Source organism: Bidens hawaiensis, unplaced genomic scaffold (assembly GCF_021521415.1).
Source record: "Bidens hawaiensis isolate Kalapana, Puna unplaced genomic scaffold, B.hawaiensis_p1.1 tig00026897_1, whole genome shotgun sequence".
NCBI lineage: Eukaryota > Viridiplantae > Streptophyta > Magnoliopsida > Asterales > Asteraceae > Bidens > Bidens hawaiensis.
Genome location: NW_027494341.1, coordinates 224,067 through 248,658, shown reverse-complemented (window position 1 = coordinate 248,658; position 24,592 = coordinate 224,067). Strand labels below are relative to the sequence as shown.

At 36.7% G+C, this 24,592-nt stretch overlaps 2 protein-coding genes across 2 annotated transcripts; one reads left to right on the top strand and one right to left on the bottom strand.

The window, feature by feature from the left end:
- Positions 1–8,068: 8,068 nt before the first annotated feature.
- LOC143574325 (serine carboxypeptidase-like 31) lies at positions 8,069–12,853 on the top strand. The gene is made up of 11 exons (XM_077058976.1): positions 8,069–8,474; positions 9,583–9,690; positions 9,772–9,867; positions 9,979–10,071; positions 10,150–10,232; positions 10,363–10,615; positions 11,038–11,075; positions 11,814–11,944; positions 12,039–12,134; positions 12,223–12,328; positions 12,707–12,853. The coding sequence occupies exons 1-11, from the start codon at positions 8,183–8,185 to the stop codon at positions 12,851–12,853; spliced, it is 1,443 nt and encodes a 480-aa protein (XP_076915091.1). The 5' UTR covers positions 8,069–8,182.
- Positions 12,854–14,601: 1,748 nt separating this feature from the next.
- LOC143574313 (uncharacterized) lies at positions 14,602–21,503 on the bottom strand. The gene is made up of 18 exons (XM_077058966.1): positions 21,283–21,503; positions 19,992–20,111; positions 19,761–19,889; positions 19,592–19,654; positions 18,348–18,455; positions 17,876–17,953; positions 17,707–17,799; positions 17,537–17,623; positions 17,351–17,452; positions 17,149–17,268; positions 16,437–16,496; positions 16,138–16,286; positions 15,595–15,676; positions 15,427–15,485; positions 15,303–15,348; positions 15,132–15,223; positions 14,965–15,034; positions 14,602–14,881 (listed from the first exon to the last, which is right to left on the bottom strand). Exons 1-18 carry the CDS (start codon positions 21,490–21,492, stop codon positions 14,810–14,812), a joined length of 1,740 nt encoding a protein of 579 aa, XP_076915081.1. The 5' UTR covers positions 21,493–21,503; the 3' UTR covers positions 14,602–14,809.
- Positions 21,504–24,592: the final 3,089 nt, after the last annotated feature.

Here is a 24,592-nt window from a genome sequence, read left to right as displayed (position 1 = left end):
GGGGGGGGGCAGTTTAGTGATAATACAGATTTGTTAGTGGTAATTTGGGAGACGTGTTCATGGTCAATTTGGTTTTTAGTCAAAGTTGACTTCTTAAATAATTTGGGAAGGTAAATTTTGACTTCCTTGTCAATATTGACCCTTTGACCAGTTTTGACTCTGTTGGAGTCAACCATTTCTAATGTCCTACAAACATTATGTTAAATTGGAATTTGGTCGATGTAGTGATTGGGCTTGGGTTACTTTGGTAGACTAATTCTGTTTATTGTTGGGCCGGATGCATGTGGGCTACAAAGATGGCATGTTCCTTAATTGGGCGGTTACTTCTCATCAATATTTTAGTTTGGATATGTTGTTCGGTAGTAAGATTGTATAATTGTATTTGTAGTTTGAATAATAGTTGGATTGATAGGCTATTGCTTTGGGTCGGGTTTAAATGTTTAATATTCTTATGTTTTAGACCCGAAGCCATAGTTATTTTATGAGACATAGTACTTAGGGGTATTATTTTCACTTTTTTCTTTTTTTTGCAACTGTTTGTTAACCATGAAAAGATGTATCTAGTAATTTGGGAAAATGACAAACTCTTAGGGATGTTCCAGTTTAAAGTTGGTTGTGTCTAAAAAATGTAAGAAGCGATCCGAATGTGTCACATGTATGTTGTTGGTTTCTATGGAAGATGAGTATCTGCATCCATTTATCCACGCATGTTACGGCACAATCAAATGGCATAACACAACATTTGCACCGGTAAGTCCATGAAAAGCTTGAACTAGATCAAACAAGCACTTGACCCACTTAACTAGGACTAAATTACCGCACCTTGCACTAGCGAGTCCACAAATACCTCAACCAAGATTATATGTTTTTGCGTAGGTTGTACAATTTTGTTGATATTTAATGTATACATGTTTAGGATATATATGCATTTCTATATAGTTTACATATAATTATATATGTGTGTGTGTCATGAATCACAAACATATTTTCTAGAAGCGTAGTGAGGGTTGTTATTGTTGTGGTCTACAAGGAGCACTTTATATATAGTAATTACTAATTAGCACATGAACGTGAATAACATGAGGGAAACACTGTGAGAGAAATATATATAAAAATAATTGTTGGTGCTGATTGTAAAATTTGAAACAGATTAAAATGATAATGTCTTTTGAAAATTGAAATGATGGTTTAAAAAGCATCCACTTCACGTCTATAATGTGAACATGTAATATTGGGTGGTTATTAACCAACGCCTTTTGATACCATTGAAAGAGCGAATAAACCTAAAATAAACTCAAATTAGCATACTAGCTAGAGCATGAGTGTTGCGAGTTGTTTTTGAAAATCAAAGCATGGATAAACACACGCATACACTTTGTGACGTTATATTTGAAAATTACGAAAAAGTGAACACAACTCTGTTTTCAATTAAATTTATGTTGGGTTGTCGAGAAGAAAAGTTGAACACAACTACAAAAATCATAGAAACAAATACAAGGACCGGTTCCTGTAATACCGAAACCTTTATTGATTTTGTTTGTTAGGAACCGTTTTGGGTCGTCATAACATGGGTGCGGCACCGACACCCGAATAACTCACTATAAAAAATACTATGTATCTTTTTATTCCTAGTATTCATGAGCTGGTGTCCAATGTCTATCTAATAAACCTCGTAATCGTAAAAAAGCGGGTTTTTTATCTATGGCTCTAGCAAAATAAAAATTGGGATATGACCCCCCCCCCCTCAAAATCGGACGTGAAAGTTTCCTTTCATCTGGCTAAAGTAAGTCAAATAAAGAAAACAAGAAAAAGAAAGGAGTTCTCGCTTTCAGATTCTAGAAAACATACTCCAAAAAGATCTACTCCTTACTCAAGTTTCCAGTGAAGATCAAGCAAAACTTTATTATTTCTGTCTTTCTTATTCTTTTTATTTAGGTTTCATATGGGCGGCAATCCTAGACATCCCAAATGTCCAATGTCTATTTATGATTGTATATATATCAAAATTGGCTATTACACGAATGTGAGTTGTTCACTACACGTATATATAACATGCTTATTAGACATATTTATACTTGTAATTGCACGTATTTAATTTATTACAAAATTACATTTATTAAATCATAAAACAGTCTAAAAAATAAATCAGTCTAAAGCTTAATATTAAATATAAAAATATTTGTGTGAAAAGTAAGTTAATGGTTGGTTGTTAGGAGTCTTAAAATTCTATTTATATATGTAAATTTGTGATTAGATATATGTAATCACAATTACCATATAATAAATAATAAAATTACTCTTAAATAATATTAATTATATAAAATAAATAAAAAAATAAGTTTTTAGAAGTTCTTAAAATTTATAAACTTTTTTGAGTTAGGAAAGGAACCCTACTGTTTATTTTAGAAAAATAAGTTTTGTTACTTAATTATAGTGAGAAAGCAGAAACTTAATTTTATTCCAACTCCAGAAGAAACAAAAAAGTCATGGTTCCATACTCCCTGCTAGGTAAGATTTTATCTAATTGGTCAATTGAAGAGCTACATGTGATGCAACTTCGGAAGCAATCAATGGCTCGAGAGACTCATGATTAATCAAAGACGATAAAACGAACCGAAGTTCCAAGAACAATATTCTTTTAATAATAAACTTAAACAAAAACTAATTAAAACAAAACAACCATAACCCTAATTATACTAAACAATGAAAAGATAAACTAGGAAACTAGATAAACACAAAATAATAAAAGATATTAAAAATCATAACTCTAATTAAGAGATAATTCCGCATCATACTCCTCGTCTTCAAAAAAACTCGTCCTCGAGTTTTGTCTTCGGACTAAAGCCCCATGGATCAAATGGAACATCAACCCGTTCCTTATTTATTGACACCATGACCCACTCAAACCATTCAACTTTACGGGTCGTCTCACCCGGATCTAAGTTCGTACCACCTGGGTCTATTGGGTTTCCGGGTCTCTTCACCTCCTTCTCCCCGTCTTTGAAAATTCGTCCCCCAGTCTTACGAACATCTCCACCGCCACTTGACCTATCCAATTTATCAATATGAGACGAAACACATAACAATCGGGTTTCTCCATACTTCACACCATAACCATTCACCAAATTTTCAAATGAAACTTGTGTCTTGGGTGGCACATTTTGTGCATGATAAATAAGTGGGACGAGACCAATACCTTTTACTTTTTTCTTGTGATCTCCCAAGGCTTTGCTCGCATTGGACTTAAACCCAGGAGCATCATTAGCTAATCCATGGGAGCCATCATTCTTGTTTAAACCATCTACGTTTGGGATTTTACCAATACTATTCCAGTGCCCGCTAATTTTATCACCACCTGACTTGAGTTGTTGGCCACAATTTATATCACCATATTTAAATAAACTACCAACATCAATTACTTGATGTCCACGTGTGTTTCCACCAAGCAACTCAAGATCACAATTGCCAATTAAGTCATCTTTATCAAAAATTCCAGTATTATCTTTGCCAATATTAATAGCCTCTTTCTTTCGAGTTTTCCAATTAGAATGAGATGGCAAGTCTGCCTCATCATCAATTTTTCTATTGGACAACTTCACTTGACTTTCCGAGATTAGTGGATCTTCACACATATCTTCAATATCGGAAACTCTAAAGTTTTCCATATTTTCTAATTTCAAATTTGAAGAATATACCATAATATGATCTGTATAATTCAAATATTCCAAACTTACCTTCAAAATTTTTGGATCATCCAAGGAAAGGGTTGGACCACACGTAGCAACCATATCACCACTCATAGCTACCGTATGTTCTTCCTCATCCCGGTAGATATCAAACATGGGTGGCGAATCATAACTAAAATCGCCATCGGAAGAATTCACAAATAAACACTCATCTTCATTAAAATCAATCCCATCTTCATCGAATCTTGGTTCGTCTTCCAACAAACGCTCGTGATCAGATTCATCTTCGTAGATCGGTTCATAGAACCGGGGTGGGTGACGGCTTAACGGCTGCTGCTCTCCGTCGCCACCTTCGTCCCAGACGACGGTGCTCGGCTCGGTTTCCGTCTTGCGCATCTCCCGTTGTAATTCGAGATTGCGGACTCGTTTTCGGAGCCGTTCGATCTCATCAAGATCGCGGACTCTTTGTCGGAGTCGTTGGATCTTCATAAGATCCCGTGGGTCGGAACAAACTCCACCGCTGCCTCGGTCGGCGACTCTACGAGTAGGACATCGATCTTCTCCACTAGCACGTGAATAGAAAATACTTCGATCGTTTCCCCGGTCGGCGACTCTACGATCAAGCAAGTATTCAACACCACGTCGAGCCATTTGAGAACCAAAAGCTTTGATACCAACTGATGCAACTTCGGAAGCAATCAATGGCTCGAGAGACTCATGATTAATCAAAGACGATAAAACGAACCGAAGTTCCAAGAACAATGTTCTTTTAATAATAAACTTAAACAAAAACTAATTAAAACAAAACAACCATAACCCTAATTATACTAAACAATGAAAAGATAAACTAGGAAACTAGATAAACACAAAATAATAAAAGATATTAAAAATAATAACTCTAATTAAGAGATAATTCTGCATCAACATGTCAACATCATGCATTCTATATATGATTGAACTTTCATGATTTCCACATGGTACATTGTAGATGTTAAAGAAATGTTGATGAGCAATTGAGCATCATTACTATGTGAATAGATTCACACTTCAGTTTCCCAACACTTTCTTTAGGATTTAGTGTTTGACTAGCTAGTGGTGATTTTCCTTCAAATAAAATACTAGTATTTAATGAAGCCTTAAAAAGAAGGATTACTTTTCTATTTTCATTTTATTACACAGCAAGATAAATGATTCTTAATCAACTAGCTTGATCACAAGACCAAACTTTCGCATAAAGCAATCTCAACGACAAGTCGGCGTGATAGGGTCTCTCAAAACATCGTTTTTTTTTCACTTACGAAATTAAATAAATATAAAAAAGTACATATAACATCTCTCCACGACTCATCGTTGCAACAAGGTGTCACAAGTTTTTCCTCTCCTTTTATTTAGAACAAAGAAAAACAAATTAATAAATTCCATCTATATCGAAACATGATGTCAAATTAGGGTTTCAAGTTAGCGATTATATATATTTTCGCATATCCCTCCGAAGTTTGACCAAACCCTATATCAACGACATGTCTTTACTAAAGCGAGCCATGTCGACGACTTGGGGGGCGCCACTACAGGGTCCGTTGCTATAGGGTATGATTCTTGTAGCTAGTAATAATGGGCCAAGTTTCCTCACGACCAAGACAGTGTGCTATAACTCCTCCATCATCCATCCCCAAGGGGACATAGCAGATTTTGATAATGTAAGAGCATTCTCATTCAATCCCCTATTTTATGTGAGAGATGTTTTTATAATTCAGAAGGTGATTTATGGTGTTTTGAGTGAAAGAGTTTTTATATTTTATAAAACACAGTGTTTTTCTATATATTTGAAAAGCTACTGTTCACCCCTTATAATTTTTTGAGAAATCTGCAATTTGCCTCCCTGGTTTATATCGTCGCTGGATGGAATAGTCACTGAAAAAGAATTTGCGCATAATGGACCACTGGATTTCTCGGGCGGGTTTTTTTTTACTCCCACCGTCAGTTCACCGTCAGTTGACTGTTGGTATTATAGTAATAATACCAACATATTAAAGGTATTTTAGTAATCTTTTTCTGATAAATAATAAATATAATAATAATAGTAGTAATAATAATAATAATAATAATATTAATAATCATCATCCATCATCCTAGGGTGACAACACCAGGAGCATCTCATCAACAACAATCCATATAACAATAATAATAATAATAATAATAATAATAACAACAACAACAGTAACATCTCATCATATTAACAGCAGATCATCATCATCGTCATCAATCATCTTCATCATCAGCTCATCTTCATCATCATCAACCTCAAACATACTAGATCCTCAAACCCTAGATTTCATCACTCAAACCCTCAAATCTCTCAAATCCCACTACCAATCGCTTCAATAATTCAACCACCACACCCATAAATCATTCCGATCAAAACCCCTAACCTCCGGCACCACGCCACCGCCACGGTAGCCACCGCCGCCATGGATTCCGGCCATCTCGTTTTTCCGACCACCGCGGCGCCGAAATCCTTTGGATCTTCGTCTTCGTCATCGTCTTTACATAACGTTCTGGAGTCTTTATGGGTTGTTTGTGGTGGGTTATTGTTATTGTTATGGTTTGTTGGTATATGACGGGTTTTGTTGGGTTTTTGGCCGGCCGGCGAGTCGCCGAAGAGAAAACCATGTCTTCGGTTTTTTTGGGTCTTCGTCTTCATCGCTTAGGGTTTTGTCATGGTGAGGGTTGAATTGAGGATTGGTGGGATTAATTTGATGGATCATGAACGGTGAAGGATTTGGTCGGTCGTCTACACCAAGAACACCAAGAACACACACTGGGTTAGATGATGAAGATGAAGATATAAGGGTAAATGGGTCATTTCACAATTTTTAACAGGTCAAAGGAAGGTCAACTGACGGTGGGAGTCAAAAAAACCAGCCCGAGAAATCTAGTGGTCCATTATACGCAAATTCTTTTTCAGCGGCTATTCCATCCAGCGACGATATAAACCAGGGAGGCAAATTGCAGATTTCTCTAATTTTTTAATATTTTTTGAAAGTGGTTGTGAGTGAAAGAAGAGAAAATATAATGATAAATGTATAAAAAAATATTATTTAATTGAAATAAAGAGAGAAATGTAGTGAGTTTTAGTGTAATGTTTAGTTTAAAGATAGGGGTTTGATGAGAATGCTTTAAGACATACTTAAAACATTGCCCATTTTCTTTATCAAAACTTTAACACAGATTTTCATTTCACTTAACTGTTCACACTTTAAAACATATCTTACTAAGAATGTACCGTCCCAAAATAAGTATAAACGGGTTCTACAACTCACCTAGATACATGTAGTTTCAACTACATATCTGATTTTTCGTCTTCTTACACATTTGAATATATTTCTCAAAGTTCAAATATGAATGTGTCAAGTTTCGCATATTCATGGTCACCTAAAGGTGTCACAATTTCTCTTACTCTCCACGCGAAAGTTTCAAACTTCTACGCGTCCCCGTAATGAAAGTATTAGAACTTTCCCTAGGACCGTTCAAGCGAAGGTTAAGATACTTTTGAATTTTCTATTGCAACCTTACTTTTGTGAACCTTATTCTAAGGGAAGCATGTCATGTCAAACACTAAATTTGGCCAAATTTGTGCGTTTAGTTCCTTCGATGAGCAGCTATTGCAAATTGTGCTTTATTTCTATTTAGTTTTCTAGTATATGTTTTTTTATATAAGTTTTGCATTTTAAGGATTAAGAGATACCTCCTACCAATATTAAAAAGTAACACGTTACTCGAGTTTGCATCGCATCGATGATTATTGCATTAGAATTATTTAAAGTGGACGATTCGTCACGAGAAGACATAGAAAGAAACACGCCTCAGAAGTCCTTACTTTCTGTTAAGCCTTTCACACTAGATGATCCGCATTATAAGGTTTAGCTTAACCTCCGCGACTAGATACTGCCTTTTGCATGTACAAAGTAATTCTATTAAGTCTAATGATATCAAGGTCATGTTTAGATAGTATGCATCCTTATTATTTTGAGGGTTTGTGTCCCATGATGGACAATAATACAGATTTAGGGGTGTGTGTTAGTTTGTTAAAAATAATCTAACATAAGAAAGCTATGATTAGGCTTTCTCCATCCTTTGTTTGGTTTCTTGAATGCATGAATCGAGCACATGTAATCAATACAACATAACATGTCTCATTGGTGGACCTGCCACAAGTCAACCACCAGCAACCTCCCACCTGGATCGTGGCAAGAATATATTGATTTGGAAAGAAAAAGTATACAACCTTTTTATTATCCAAAACAATCTAGATATGCATAGATAATGGCCAAAATCCAAATATATATTAAACAAATGTATATACTTATAACATTTTCCTTCTTAACTAATTTGATTAGTGGGATTTGGTATCTCAACTAGTATAAATAGGTATATGGTTTTCTTGTCATTTGGCATAATAAGCTTAAACTAATTGAGCTTAACAATACTCGCTATATATGGCTTTCACTCTAAAATCGATATTCATTTTAAATATAACTGTTTTAGTAATTTTATTTAAAAATATATATGTAGTTGCAAGGAATGGACAATGGTCCAATGAAAAAGAAACACGTGTCAAGAATGTTGAAGATCTTGTGACAAGCTTGCCTGGTCAGCCTAATGTTGACTTCCGACATTATGCTGGATATGTGACCGTAAATGAGAAAAATGGAAGAGCACTGTTTTATTGGTTTTATGAAGCTTGGACTGTTCCAGATGAGAAGCCCCTGGTGCTATGGCTTAATGGCGGTAAGCATATTAAAGTAACTCGATATAAATTTGTTTTCTCGCTCTAAATCGATATTAGATATATTGTTTGTGTTTCGATCATCAAAAATCACCGTTTGTGTTTTTTTTTTAATCATGAAATCAGGTTATCAGTAAACTCACGGGACCACAAATAAGTAGTTAACCAACGCAATCTGGTTATGTGACATTTAAGAGGTTGTGGTAGGAAACTAACCATAACTCTAATACTAAAGAGGAATCAGGTGTTTACCACTTCAGCACCCCTTGAAGATTAAGTTGCCATTTTTTTATTTCACATGATTTTTGGAAGTCTTTAGTTATGACTTATAAATTGACTTTAATATGACCTTTTCAATCTTATCTCAATAGCTTCTTGTTAAGAAAACATTTTATGGTCATTTTCATTGGTTTTGGGTCCCAAAAGCAATCCTTTTGATGACAAATAACTATCGGTTAACCGTTTTTCCTTTTATCTAAACCTACATCGGGTATATATGCCACTGCATTGCTCATACGAAATATGAAAGATCAATCAAAATACTCAAATTTAGCAAGTGATATAAATCATCATCGTACTTAGTAAATCCCACCAATAGCAAAGCTATGGTAGGGTCTGAGGAGGGTAAGATGTAGACAACCTTACCTCTACCCCATAGGAATAGAGAGACTGCTTCCGGTGAGACCCCTGGCTCGATAGTAGTTTTGCATCAAGCCTTGGACATAAGGCATATAACACTCAATCATCGGGACACCGGCTGGTGCATGTACCCTTGTCTTCTGGCTATCAACGCCACCACATGATGCCTGATTAACCTTAATTCCGACATTTTTAACGTCATGTTCACGAGATTAGTAAAATAACGTCAAAATTAGTGCAATTTCACTTTTGCCCACCCGAGGTTCACGCATATATACATTATATGCGAGCACCGCAAGTAACATAAATTTAAAGTTAGTTAACACAAACTTTTCATGATGGTTAAGGAAGTATTTCTGACTGCTGATGGAGATCAATATTCATCCTTATATAATTCACCACTTAACAAACGAAAATGATTTAGGATTGCTGTCATCATGGTAACAACTAACAAGCCATTGTGTGTTTCAGGTCCGGGGTGTTCATCAGTGGGATATGGAGCTACACAGGAGATTGGGCCATTCATTGTGAGCACAGATGGAAAAGGCCTTCATCTCAATCCGTACTCGTGGAATAGAGGTAAATTTAATTCGACTTCTTAATTAGTTAAGTAGTTGATCTATAATACATAAAGTGATGTGTTGTTAATTGGTTGTGCAGAAGCTAATATGCTTTTCCTTGAATCACCTGTTGGTGTTGGCTTTTCATACTCAAACACGACAAAGGACTATGATAGCCTTGGAGATGATATTACTGGTGAGTCATGGAAACATATAACAAATACTGTAATTTACACATGTATAACATTATGCATTACAAATATAATCATAAGTGCTAACTACCTAGTTCCACGGCGTGTTATAACAGCTAAAGATGCATATGCTTTCCTTCATAACTGGTTCCTGAAGTTTCCTTCGTATAAGAATAGACCGTTTTATATTGCTGGAGAGAGCTATGCAGGTATATATATCTTTGAAATATTTTACAAGTTTGAATTATACTAATTAGAAACTGATATATTTTGTATATTTAATGCAGGGAAGTATGTTCCAGAACTAGCAGGCCTAATTTATGATAAAAACCGTGTTTCTTCGCAGTATATCAACCTGAAAGGCATACTGGTATGGTCTTTAAAGTGACTTAAATACTTTACACGCGCATCATTTCGATTTATATATGTTCTTCACTTTTCCACATCATTTTATTTTACAAATGGACATTAATAAGCATAATATATATCTTCAAATGCAGTTAGGTAACCCTGAAACAAATGATGCTGAAGACTGGAAGGGTTTAATTGACTATGCTTGGAGTCATGCTGTAGTATCCGATGAAACTCACAAAATCATAAGAGACAACTGTGACTTCAATAGTAACGATACATGGAGCAACGACGACTGCAGCCAAGCTGTGGATGAAGTTCTAGCACAATATAAAGAGATAGACATTTACAGCCTCTATACGTCGGTCTGTATTGGCAATTCGGCTTATGCAGATAATAATTGTCGAAGCACGAAAATGAATCTGACCTGATCCATGACGATGTTTCCACGGATTTTCGAGATGAACGAACCACGTCTTGATCTTCTTCTCCGGTTGCTTGAGACCTGCCATGGTTTTTCGGGGGTGTGGAGGTGACTGCTAAGAAATCCTGAGGATCTCTTGTTTACAGACACAAAAAAGTGGTGGTGGCTCTTATTGAGCATGACCCTTAATAAGGAGGTGGAGACCTCCTTATATAGAGAGCCTCATGGCCACCATCATGGTACCCTAATGGGCCTAGCCCAGTTAGGGTTACCTCCACAAAACCCCCTCAGCCCAATAACATTGTATTAGTCCATATAATAAAATAAGCCAAACATAATAAATTTAGGGTCGTAAAACCGGGTTTAGTACCATACCCCTACAATAATAATAATAATAAAGCAAAGGAGGTGGTGTTCAAGAAGAGCTCATCTAAGATGGTAGGTGCTTATACACTGCATGCATCCATATTCCATAAACATGTCATTTGCACTTATTTTTTTTTTTACAAAGGAATTATTGGTTTAATTTGATACCTCTAGTGGAGGAACATGTTAGTGGACATACTAGCTAATTATAATTCAACTCATGCGCACACTTTATTGGCATATTCACACACTAATTAATATTATGTCAAGTAATTGGCTGACACAGCTAGATTTTGACACCTTCAGCTGTGGACAAATTTCTATTTCTCTAACAACTCTACCCACCAAGGTTTTTTTTAACTTGTTATCTCTTTATGCAAAACAACTTTTATACTTATAAAGTGTCAAAAATTAATTAATGTGTAGACAGTTTGGATAGGCTAGGGGACGGTATCCTGGCAAATTAAAAGTTGAAGAAAATAAGTGCTTACAGTTTATGCACTTATCCCCTTTTAACTCATATGTCATATATTATGAATTTAAAGAGTTGTGGTTACATCGAAATAAAAGGCGAACGGGTATCAGGCTGTGCCGTTAGAGTTTTATGAATAGCTAAACAAAGTCTTTTAAATTCTACGTTCATAGATCTTGGGGTCATAAGTCATAAAAGTGTAATTTATGACTAAAAAAAGTAAGTTAAGAACGACACCATCGTATGGATAAAAGACTGAACAAGATGAGAGTTAATACTTAATAATGACATCATCGTATATATGGAACTAACTAAAATGTTGATCATGTTCGTTTTAGATGCCACGCATAATGGGGGGTTATGATCCTTGCCTTGATGATTATGCAAAAAGTTATTACAATAAACCTGAAGTTCAGAAGGCTCTACATGTTGGCGATGGTCTTAAACTCAAGAACTGGACCATTTGCAAGTAATATAAACATGAGTTCACATTTAATATTTTTTGACATAACAATATGTTACATTTTTTTTTATATAAGCTTAATTGACTACATTTGATGCAGTATGGACATATTCTATGGCTGGGCAGAGACAAAAGATTCGGTTCTCCCTATATACAAAAAACTAATTGATGCCAAGTTAAGAATATGGGTCTACAGGTATGTACCCTTAATATGTCATCCCTATATATAATCTTCAAAGTTTTGATTTATCGATATGATCATATGTTATTTCTGGGTGCAATAGTGGAGATACCGATGGAAGAGTCCCGGTGTTGTCCACAAGATACAGTTTAAGCTCTCTAGGACTACCTATTACTCAAGCATGGAGGCCATGGTACCACCAAAAGCAGGTAATATTATTAATTCTTGCTATGAAGTTTTTAAAAATGGAAGCTATTAATAGAATATTGGAATTTAGGTATATTGTTATTTTTTTCTTTGTTGGACTATATTAGTGGTACATACCCATATTGGAATTTAGGTAGAATATTGGTTTTTTTTTTTAACTAGATTTTTCTGTCAATTATGTAATCACTACTTTTTAAGTTTTATAAACAATATCTAAGTTACCCAAGTTATGTTATTAAATTGGGTCCTTATATGTGCCTCGTATGTCTAGGCTGGTCCATTTATAAGTCTGCTAACTTTTGAATCAGATATCGCTAGTATTTCTTAACGTTTTCCAAGATAGAAATTATGTTGAGTTTGTAAATTCTGCCGCTTTTCAGGTTGCTGGTTGGCTTCAGGAATATGAAGGTCTTACTTTTGCTACGTTTAGAGGAGCCGGTCATGCAGTACCCATCTTTAAACCGAGTGAAACACTGGCATTCTTCACTTCTTTTCTTCTCGGCGAGAGTCCACCTTTAAAACGATAAACGTGTCGTTAATATGATATTATCTCCGATCTTACGTACCATGAAGGATTTCCTTTACATGCACAACTTCTACTTTAGTGTAATGATAATCTATATGCGCGGTGTGGTTTCTCCATAAATAATCAAATAATATAACATGAGTCGATATATATCAACCTTTTGTTAGAATGAACGAGATTGTTGTATGAAAAATGCAAATTGTAGTTTGCATATTATGTAATAAAACAGTTCCGGATTGTTACCCATTTCGGCAGACCCACCTTTATATGCAAATTAAATATCACCTAAATACTTTATTAATGACTTTTTAAAATGGTATTTAGTGGACATATAATATTGCTCATGAAGCAACATTCGTGGAACTTGTAAACTGTTGGATTATTGCCAAACACATTACACATCCATGTTGTTGATCCAAAAAGTTGTCACTTATTCATTGGATTACTTTTGGTTACGATGATTACAATCACAAACATAAAGACACGATTTTAATGCAAAACACAAAGGTTGAAACTTGATAATGTGAATGTGATAATAACCAACTATAATAATTTACAAACGTTCTTGGTTAACCCTACTTATACGAACTAGGTGCAATGAGTTATACGGTTACAATTGTAACTGTATCGTATAAATCAAGTTTAATCGAACAATCAACAAACCCTAAACGAGCCAAAGTAAATCGAACAACCAAAGACCAAGCAAGTTTAATGTACTTAGACCCAGTAGCATAAAATAAATGTGAAACAAATAAACGAACCCACTAATGAATTAACAAGTTACATAATAATTAAGTTATAAACTTATAATAATTGGTATTACTTTATGTAATCTATGTAATCAATATTGTTCTAACAAATACTCTTTCTAACTGCTCAAGACTTATCTTATTTTAATGCGTAAGTGGCATTCTTACTTTCAAGAGATAAAATAAGCTGATTCAAGTTGCCAATCATTTGTGGTTACTAAGATGTTACATAAATTATGTACCAAATAAATAACTAACATAAACATGTAAATTTAAGCGTGATAGCAAGCGGACACAACTTGAATACTTAATTATCATTGTTACTAACAATGATAATTAAGTATTCAAGTTGACTGTGTTGAGCGTTGGCCATCCTTGTTGATCGTGATCACATACCTAAAACCATGGCTTCTCTTGCTCTGATTCTTTTTTTTTTATTTTTTTTTATGTTCATCAATAATCGCCAATTTTGACCTCATGGAGGCGGTGATGGAAAAAATTCGTTCTCATCAAGGATTGTCTCTCTTATGCTATCATGTTAAGTCGATTTCGGATTATCGAATTCAGGGGAGGTAGTTGTGGTTCAAGACGTCAAATGTGAAATTTGGCAAAATTTAACATTCTGTATTGTGAAAGGTTTGTTTGTGGTCTAAAAATGTGCTTGCATATTCCACATGAAAAGACTTCATTCTTAAAAAGTAAAATCGCAACTTCTCTGACTGGCAATTATATAAATCTTTGTAAGCAATATACATTTTTATACATGTGGGTGTAATTAGCTAAACGTAACCCAAATGGTATTTGTGGTATCTTTCGGTGCCATTGTGACTGAATGCACACGGCTAAGTTTGCCACTGATCCAACCAACTTTGCACATACATCAATCTGTGTGTATATTGAATTATAGATAATGTGAAACAATGACGCATGAGCGCATCACAACATTCGTAGTTTTTTTTTAAACTTCCTTGTGTGTATAAAATCAAGAAGGCAAATCATAAAAACACTAGAAACAATTCATACCATTACAAAATAAACTCGCAGACAAACAGAACACTAGATAGATGTCGAATGATAATACTTTAAAAGCAACAACCTCATTAGAGGTAATAATGATCAACCAACGTTTCATATGTTAGTATGCAAGTAACCTAAGAATACATCGGAGATTAACGTTTGATCTGCCACCACAAAGGTCAAACAACAGTCTAAAACTTGAAATCCTTTTTCTTTGACTTGCTGTCCTTTTCCTGCATCTTTCGCTTCCTCTTCTTTTCATTCTGCAACAAAGTTATATATGTGTTAATAACTTAATATCTAGAAATCATATAATAAGATACAAGATTATAACTTGATTACTTACCTCAGCAACCATGTCACTGAAATCCTCCTTTTGACTACGAAGCTTTTCTTCTTCTCGAGCTTCCATGTATCTGAAATACACAAGATAAATAATCAAGTGTACAGAACGAATCTGGTTTAATATTATATTGTGTGAAATAATATCATGGGAAACGAGGCGACACTTACTTGGCAGGCAAGACATTGTCCATAAGCTCCAATTCTTCGGGTTGTAGTGACACGTCAACCCTATCGGTTTTCTGACCTCTCAGCAAATCAACCTGTTAAAAGAATATTTGAAATCAAAGTCGTTTATAACAAGCAAAATATCAAAATCAAAAGTTGAAAACCAAAACGTACCCTTTTGTTGGATGCCTTGTCTTGTGGAGCACCACCGATCACATAGCTGAAGAGAGAATGAAATATGATTAAAACTTTAAAATAAATAATTAAAAAAATAAAGACAGGGAAGTAGAGTTTGTACGTGTGTGTTGTTCCAAGTAATGTTCCAGGAGCTATCTTCTCTTCTTTTTCTTCTAGAACCTTTTACCGACACGTTACAAAAGGTAAAAAAATATATTAGCTTTACTTCAAATTAAAAAAAAAACGGAATGTGTCGCTCATAATATGAAAATCAAAATGAATATAGTACCTGGTAAAGAGGTTTTTCGGGTTCCTTCCTTTGCTGCTTACGAAGGTCGATAACATCCGGAGTCTCGACACCAGTAGGGGTACTAAAATGTCAAAAAGAGAAAAAGAAAACATTACAATCAAAGTCCTGAGTTAAACTTGGTCAAAGAAAAACTTTTCTTCATCTTTGTGGAGAAGTAACTATGAATGATATAAGCTTGGTTTTTAAATGCAAAAGAAAACCGAGACGTGAGGCATGAAACAAAAGCTTCACATGAGGGAGGTGTGACACAACGTACAACCAAATAAGCGTTACGTGCAACCAAAAGTTTTCTCAGTCTCTTTTACATATCATTTTAAACAAGTAAAACATTTATAATCTCTAACCCTTTTGGTAATTTTTACATATCACCATCCTCCAAACCCTAAGTTTGACAAACTTAGCCACACACAGCGCCACCTCAAAGCCTCGAGTCATGTGCCTCATGTCCCGGGCACGTTTTTTTTTAACCAAAGAAATAAGGAATCACGTAAAGAAGAATAATAGTATGAATAACAATAATACCTTGATAAACTGTCAACTGACTGAATACCATCCTGCAAATCTTCTTCTTCAGATTGCTCTTCAACTTCCTCTTCTTCTTCTTCCTCCTCTTCCTCTTCCTCTTCCTCCTCTAAATCACCCCAGTGCTTGCTTTTATCAACGGGCTCTTCCTGAAATATAATTAATATTCAGACGTTAGGGAGATTGTGTACAGGTATAAAGTATAAACAACTATAGATACTGCCACAAATAGATCCGGTTGTCTGTATCTTAAAAATCCCAATGATGATTATAACTTAATACAAGAAGCGGATTCTTACATCATAGCTGGGCAATACTTCCTGTTGTCCAAAAACATCACCATACACAGGGCGCCCAAACTACATCAACAGCGAAGGGAAAATGTGTAAGATATAGATATAAGAAGCTAATAGCACAAGTATTAGTAACCGACCGTTCAGTGAACTGTTCGTGAACCATTCGGCAACAAGTTCCGGTTAAATAAACGAACGAACATGAACATAGATTGTGTTCATTCAATTGTGTTCGTGAACGTTTGGTAATGTGTCCATTCATGTTTGTTCGTTTACGTCCGTTTATATTCGCTTGCTTATAATCGGACAAAATATTTTATATTTTATATTTTTAAGATGTTAGGTTGAGTATCCTAACATTTAAGCTTCTATATTTTAATTTGTTTATAATTCAAACTTTAATATCAGAAGCCCTAGTATTTCAATTAATATTTATTATAGGTGAATTGTCTAGTATCTGAGTCTAGGAATGTTCATTTCTATCTAACAAATTTGCATATGTTGGTTTGTGTAAATTTGTTTGTTTATGTTTGTGTTCGTTATACAATTAACAACCGTACACGAACAAAAAATTCTGTTTGGCTTATGTTTGTGACCCTTCGTTTGCCCAATAAACGCTTAACTAACAAACGAACATTAACAAGGTCTCGTTCAGTTCAGTTACAGCCCTAACAAATACAATGAGTATAAAAAGAACTAAGAGAAATTAACAAGATACCTCATCAACAGGTGGTTTGCCCCAACCACCAGGATGATAACCAAAGCTAGCACCAGGTGGGATAGGAGCATTCAGACCGGGAATTTTTAGATGTGGATAAGAAGGTGAAGGACCATATCGCTACAAATGCATTAAAGGTGTCATTAATGTGGATTTAAAAATAATCAGTTATATATACAAGTTTTAAAAACATTCATTTTACCTGCATGTTAATAAGCCATGGAGAAGGTGCACCTTCTGGCATGCCTAGAGCTTCTTTTAGCTCCCGTGACAAATTTCCTGGCTTCCTCTCTCGAAGCTTCATCTGTATAAGTTACCAAGTAAACATGAAAAGTGTCAAAAAGAAGTATCATTCTCATAAACACTTGAATAATTAAGAAAACATTACCTCAAACTCTTTTCCTTCATGATACAAATCACCATGTGATGTCAACTTTGGCTTTGTTTGATATTTAAAAAACGCATCATGAAGTACCTACACCGTTATTAGATTATTAGTAAAAAATGTATCAAAGAACTAAATACATTATAGTATTCACAAAGTTTAGGTAACCGAACCTGATAATCAATATCCATTTTTCCCATCTTCGGTTGCATGCGCTCGCGCTGCTTCTGTTTAAGCTTCTTATTGTCCTCCTTTTCAATGTAAGCCTGCCCAACATAACAAAAAAAATTGTAAGATTAAATGATTTCTTTGTGAGAACAAATTTATAAAAGTAGATCTTACTTGTCTGATTTTTTGAATCCCGGTGGCAGCAATGAAGTCAGGAAGTTGAAATGGTGGTTTCTCAATACCTCGCTTTCCCTGCCACACGATTCAAAACATGATTAGATCCAAATGAACCAACAGAAATACAAGAAAGTAAAACACTTAACTACAACATTTCATTATTTTTAAACAAACACTAGTTATTTATTGGTATGTGGCATTGTGTAAATGTCTATGTCCCAACCCACAGAAACACATATATGCAAAACACCTACATGTTCAGCCTCCAAGATAGTCACATCCGTTTTCCTGCAAGAACCATATATACTTATAAGATAAACCTCAACAACTTATCTTTCAACCCCAAACCCTCAATTCAGAGTATTTATTCGCATAAATAATAAATAATAAGGTATATAATATATACACCTATTGACTTATCCATGCAACTTAATCTGGCCATAGTAAATGTTCTTAAATAGTGACACACCTGTAAGAACTTTCTCTTCTGGCACCAATGTCTTGGAACAGGAACAGTGTTGCGATACGACTTTAGAAAAACCAGCAATTTAGGGTCAGCTGACGTGGCATCCCAAACCTAAATCAAAACAACAAAGTTGTTAGATAATGATGCGAGTACAAAGCACCAAAAACATGATTTTTTTTGTAATAAGAAGACCATACTAATGCTTTAGAAAATATCATGTTTTTCGTGGAACTACGTGAATAGAAAAATAATTGTTCAAAGTTCAGCTTTTAAAAAACAACCAATAACCAAAAATGTGTTTCAGTAATAGAAAAGCAACATACACTAAATAATGAAAAATGGCAGATTTGTTAGATAAACAGGACAATTGAACAAGATTTAATGTCAACTAAAAAAAGAGTGGGCGCATAAATCGTATCGAGTTGGCCGGTTGAAATCTTCAACCCTAACCCAGCCCATATACTTAGGGGGTGTTTGGGATTCCTTATTTTACTTCCTTATAACTTTTCATTAAGTTAATAAGTTACAAAAGTAACTTACGGAACCTTTCCTCTCACAACATAAGCAATCCCAAACACCTTATTACTTCTCAAAAAGTTTTATAAGTTATAAGTTGGCGAATATAAGCAATCCCAAACACCCCCTTACTTGTGTCATGTCGAACCCACTTAAAAATTGTGTTGTGTTCTGATCGACCCGTTTAATATCATTTTACAAATATGAGAAATACCTAGTTACTTAGTAACAAGTATAAACAATTAATTACTCCAATGCATATAAACCTTTTTGTATATTGTGTTACTTTAGATGTTTTTGTGTATTATTTCTCATTCCCAATTAATAAACTTGGGTTTATATATTTTGCTCGAGATTAGAAAAGCAAATGGGAATAATTAGAGACTGAGCTGTTATAACTAATAAAATAAAATTGTTGAGAGTGATGAGTAGATAAAAAGGTTCAAAAGGAAAATTTATTTCACTTTTAAAAATTAATAGTTATATGAATTATTAAAAATCAAAATATTAAATTTTAGATTTTCAACACTTTTCATCTCTGAATTTAAAACATCAACTCAAAAAATAAGAAAACAGGTCAACCCACTTTTTTTAAGGGTCGTGTTCGAGTTGACCTGTCTAAAAAAAGCAGTCATGTGCCGCCCCATAACAGTTTTTTTCATGTCATGTTTGGGTCTATGTCAGAAATTACCGCCTCTACATAAATGAAAGAAAATAAATCACGGGCTCACCTCAACTACATCTGGTCTTGTGCTTATCTGCTTCAGCTCAGCAATCTTCATTCGGCGTTGAAGCTGAACAAAAACATACGCCAAGGTAATAATTAGCACCAACATGAAAAAAATAAAAAAAATATCCAGACAAAAACTAATAAGAAACCACAAATCCACAATACATAACCTTTTTCTTTTTATTAGAAATGCCATCTTTATCCTTTTGCTGAGCATCTTGTTCTTCTTCATCAGAATCTGAACTCGCTTTCTTTTTTAGTGCCTCGTTAGCAGCAGCTTCTTCATTCTTAGTGTTTTCCTAAATAAGTAACAAAAAAAGTACCCAGTCAAAACCATGTCAAAATGACATAATAAGCACAATCAAGATTTCAGAATGTAAATAAAATCAAACCGATTCTACCTCAGAGGAAGCAGTTTCCTTGAAAGTAAATTTCTCGAAGACCTTTCTGAACTCGTCGTCTAAGAAGCCATCAAGTTCTGCTTTTTCTGGGATGTATTCGACTTCCACTTGCTCAATAATCTTCACATTAAAGAAAATATAGTTAGTAACAATTCAATAAAAGATATATATACATGAGCAACAAAAAATGGCACCTTGCAAACTAAATATGCTTGGATAACTTCAATCTAAAACATAAGTATAGAACCAATAAAAGAAGCAGGCTATTCTCAAATATGATACATTACCCAAATATGCAATCTATTGTACAGCTATAATGCATTCAGTAACTACTAAGTACTAAGCAACTATATAATAGAATCTGAACAGCTATCTTTTTTTAAACAAGCTATGTTCATTTAGTTTGCTATGTACTAGTAAAATCACTAACAGACTAAATATTAATGTTGCAATTTCGAAGTCTTTCGATAATGAGGATCAAACAGTACAGAATACGAAGTAAAAGCACTCTAAAAAATGACTACTCCCTAAACAAAACCTAACCAAGCAGCGCTCATGTTTGCATCACAACATGAATAACCGAGCAACATGTTTGAGATTAAGTAGACTGTTTTGAATGACTCTTCGATTACACACAGTTACAAAACCAAAATCTAAGATCCTTTACTACACCAAAGCTTGACTTAGACCCCAACTTTATCAGACAACTTCAAATCCAATAAGTATACCTCAAACCACTTCATACGCAATTCCAGTTTTAACAAGTTTAACACGCCAGAAACTACGCGCTTCACACAAGTATCAAACATGAATACGACTCATTTAACTATGTTATATGTCATGACTATAAGACAATTTAAAGTTCCATGTACCAATAAGGGAAAATGATGGAGTCTAGCCTGCTAATTTCAATTCTTTTAAGAAAATAAAAAAAATCACACCGCGCTACAGGTCTTATTGTGTCTTAAACAGGCACCCAATTTCCGGCTCTACTTCATAGACATGCCTACAATAGATAACTTATCAGATAATCCTAATTTGTTCATCTTCTTCTTAACTATGTGACAAATTCCACTAATACAATATTTGCAGAGTATAAATCTGACTTAGAGAAGGTAATAGTGTAATACCTGCATTCCTGACTCCTATTTAACATATAATCAGAAACATATTGTGCACGTTAGTTAATATATCACACCAATAGACTATAAACCCTAATTCGTTGCAGGTATAAGTGAAAACAGTTACGAAACCCTAATTCGCAAAAACCTTGAAAATAAACCGATAATACCTTCTGAGGATCGGAGTTCTCTTTGGCGTTATCATCACCGGTAACTGCGCCGTCGTCTTCGGCGGAAGCAACGGCGGTGGAGTCTTCTCCTCCGGCGGACTTGTTTTTCTTCTGCTTACGGCGCCTCCGACGGCGTTCAGATTCACGCGATTTCTTCGACGTCTGATTCGCATTCGTATTAATATTGACGGTGGTAACTTCGGCTGCCATCGGAAATCAGTTTGCGACAGATGATAGATAGATCGAGACACAATTAATATCCGGTAGATATTTATATATAGGGTATCATATTATCCGGTATCTCATAGTGTTTCTTCATTGGCGCCATCCGTGCATAAAAGCTAGAACTATTTTAGTTTTTTCAAAATTTCTGAAGAAATGGTTAACGTTACTCCGGTCCAAAGGCCAGTAACCGACCAAGAAACCCCGGTAACCACAACCCCAGCAACTGGGGGGAACACCGGCGGTTACACAAATCTTACGAACACTACCCCGACTACCCAAGCCGGGGCAAGTGCAGTAAATATTCCACTGGGGTTCACTGACGCCCAGTTGGAAAAACGAACGAGGGCCCCTCGCCAAACACTAGATCAAGTGAAGGCGTGGGCCGAAGCACGTCAAAGAGAATTCCAAGCTGAATTGGATGAACGCTTGCGTTCAATTCAACAGGCTGACGAATTCGGCAGTACTCGCCAACACCTCAATATGAGCAGTGAGTGCGAGTACTCAGACGACGAGAGGGAGGAGTCCGATACCGACGCAAACCCTCGCCATAAAGCGAAAGGGAAGCGTAAGGAAACGGACGTCCAACCAAAAAGAAATTTTGGGGAAGCTTTTAAACCAACTGCGGAGAGAAACCCGCGTGACTTCTCCAAAACCTTTAGACCAACTGCTACAAATGCAGGAAAGTCAAAATTCGCAAGGGACATTGCGGAAGCAATCGCCCCGAGAAGTGCCAAACAGATGTCCAACATTGGCACTTATGATGGTCTATCCGACCCAGACGACCATTTGAACAGGTTCATTGCGGGGGCTACCGTCAGCAACTGGACGGAACCCACGTGGTGCTACATGTTCCAGATGACTCTGGTCGGAGCGGCCAGGGCATGGTTCGATCGTTTACCGGTCCACCACATATATGACTGGGCGGACTTTCAGAACAAGTTCAGCCAGCACTTCAGCCAACAAAGGAAGTACACTGAAGAACAGTGGACGATCCTCAACTGCGTGAGAGAGGAGGATGAATCTTTACTAGACTTCATCACCCGCTTCAACTCCAAAAAGCTAAGTCTCGGCAACATAAGTGAAGATCTGGTTCGCGCCGCTTTCATCCAAGGCGCCGAATACCCAGAACTTATCCGCACATTGACGGGTAAGGATGGCATGCCATCAACATGGGATGCCATCATGACGGCGGCAAAGCGCTTTGCCGAGACGGAAAAGCAACTGGGAAGGGATCTTCCCCAGAGTACACACCTCTACACGCAGAGGACAAGAGAGAACAATGTCCGGATCGCCCGGCAGAACAAAAAAAGGAAGCTAGGTATCTGGCAGTCAAGGGTAAACTTTGACACCTCATCCAGCTCTCGCCCTCTTGTTGGCGGAAGAAGTCACACACACCCTTCAAGCCAAAAGCACCGGTGGACGCCACTCACCAAAAGCGTCACGGAGATATTTGCCACTGAAAAACTACCGTGGCCAAAAGCTCCAGCGATCCGGCACCGACCTAATGCGGATCAGAGCAAATCCTGTGACTTCCACGGGACAAAAGGTCATGGTACGGAAGAGTGTACATCCTTGAAAGACATTGTCGAAGCATTCATCAAGGATGGAAAATTGGCACACCTGGTGGCATCAATCAAGAAGGGAGGACGGAACGACAACCGGTACCGGGGCAACGGACGAAAGCCCGTTGACATCAGCATCAACATGGTTCATGGCAACATCAGAGGAAGAAAGAGGCGAACGCCAGAACCATGCGCGTGGAAGGAAGCTGAGGTGCGCTTCCCGCGAGTGCCAGGAGGACCCAGCAAAGAAGGCCCTATCGTCATAAAAAGCCAGCTGGGGCACTACATCACTTCTCGCACTCTTGCTGACAACGGCGCCTCGTCAACGGTGATGTACAGGCAGTTCTTCGACAAGCTAGATGACGAAGACAGGGAGCGCCTGGAAACGATCTGCGCCTCGATGGAAGGGTTTGATGGCAGCACAAGCACCTCACTGGGTATCCTATCTTTCCCCGTCACTCTTACAGATGGAAAACACTCCCGCACAGAAGATGTGGACTTTGTCGTAATGAGGAAGCCACACCACACGTACGACATTCTCTTCGGGAGAGACGGGATGGCAAGATTCAACGCCGTGGTATCCTCAGTCCACGGCATGATGGGATGGCCAACAGCTGAGGGTGTAGCGATGATCACCGGCATTCCCCAGGTATGCATCGCATCTGTCTCATCTAAACCCAAACCAAAGATGGCTAAACCAACCATCACCGAACCAGAAAGATGGGCCTTCAATGGCAAGTACCCTGACCAGGCCGTAACCATTGGCCCAACAGTTGTTGATCCCACACGCACCTTACTCAAACGCTTATTACAGAAAAACGCTGACATCTTCGCGTGGACACCAGCTGACATGACTGGTGTACCCCGGAGTAAGGCAGAGCATAAGCTCAAATGCGATCCGGCTGTCACGCCGATCGTACAAAAGCGCAGAGTAATGGGGCCAGAACAAACTAACGCGTGTAGAACCCAAGTCAAGGAACTTCTTGACGCAGGCATCTTACGCGTTAGTAGATATCAAACTTGGGTTGCAAATCCCGTTATGGTACCGAATAATGACAAACAATGGCGCATGTGCATAGATTTCAAGGATTTGAACAAAGCATGCCCCAAAGATTGTTATCCGTTACCTGAAATTGATCTTAAGGTGGATTCGTTGGCACCATTCCGCCTTAAATGCTTCCTGGACGCGTATAAGAGGTACCATCAAATCCACATGGCCGTTGATGATCAGGACAAAACCGCTTTTCGGACGCCCGATGGCACATTTTGTTATCAAATGATGCCATTCGGACTTAAGAATGCCGGGTCCACATACCAACGCCTGATGGACAAAGAGTTTCATTCCCAAATTGGGAGAAACTTGGAAGTCTACATGGATGACTTGGTCATCAAAAGCCCTGACCCAGAAGCGATGTTGAAAGACATCGAAGAAACTTTCAACACGCTCAGGAAGATAAACATGAAGCTCAACCCGAGCAAGTGTGCCTTTGGAGCGGAAGAAGGGAAGTTCTTGGGGGTCATCG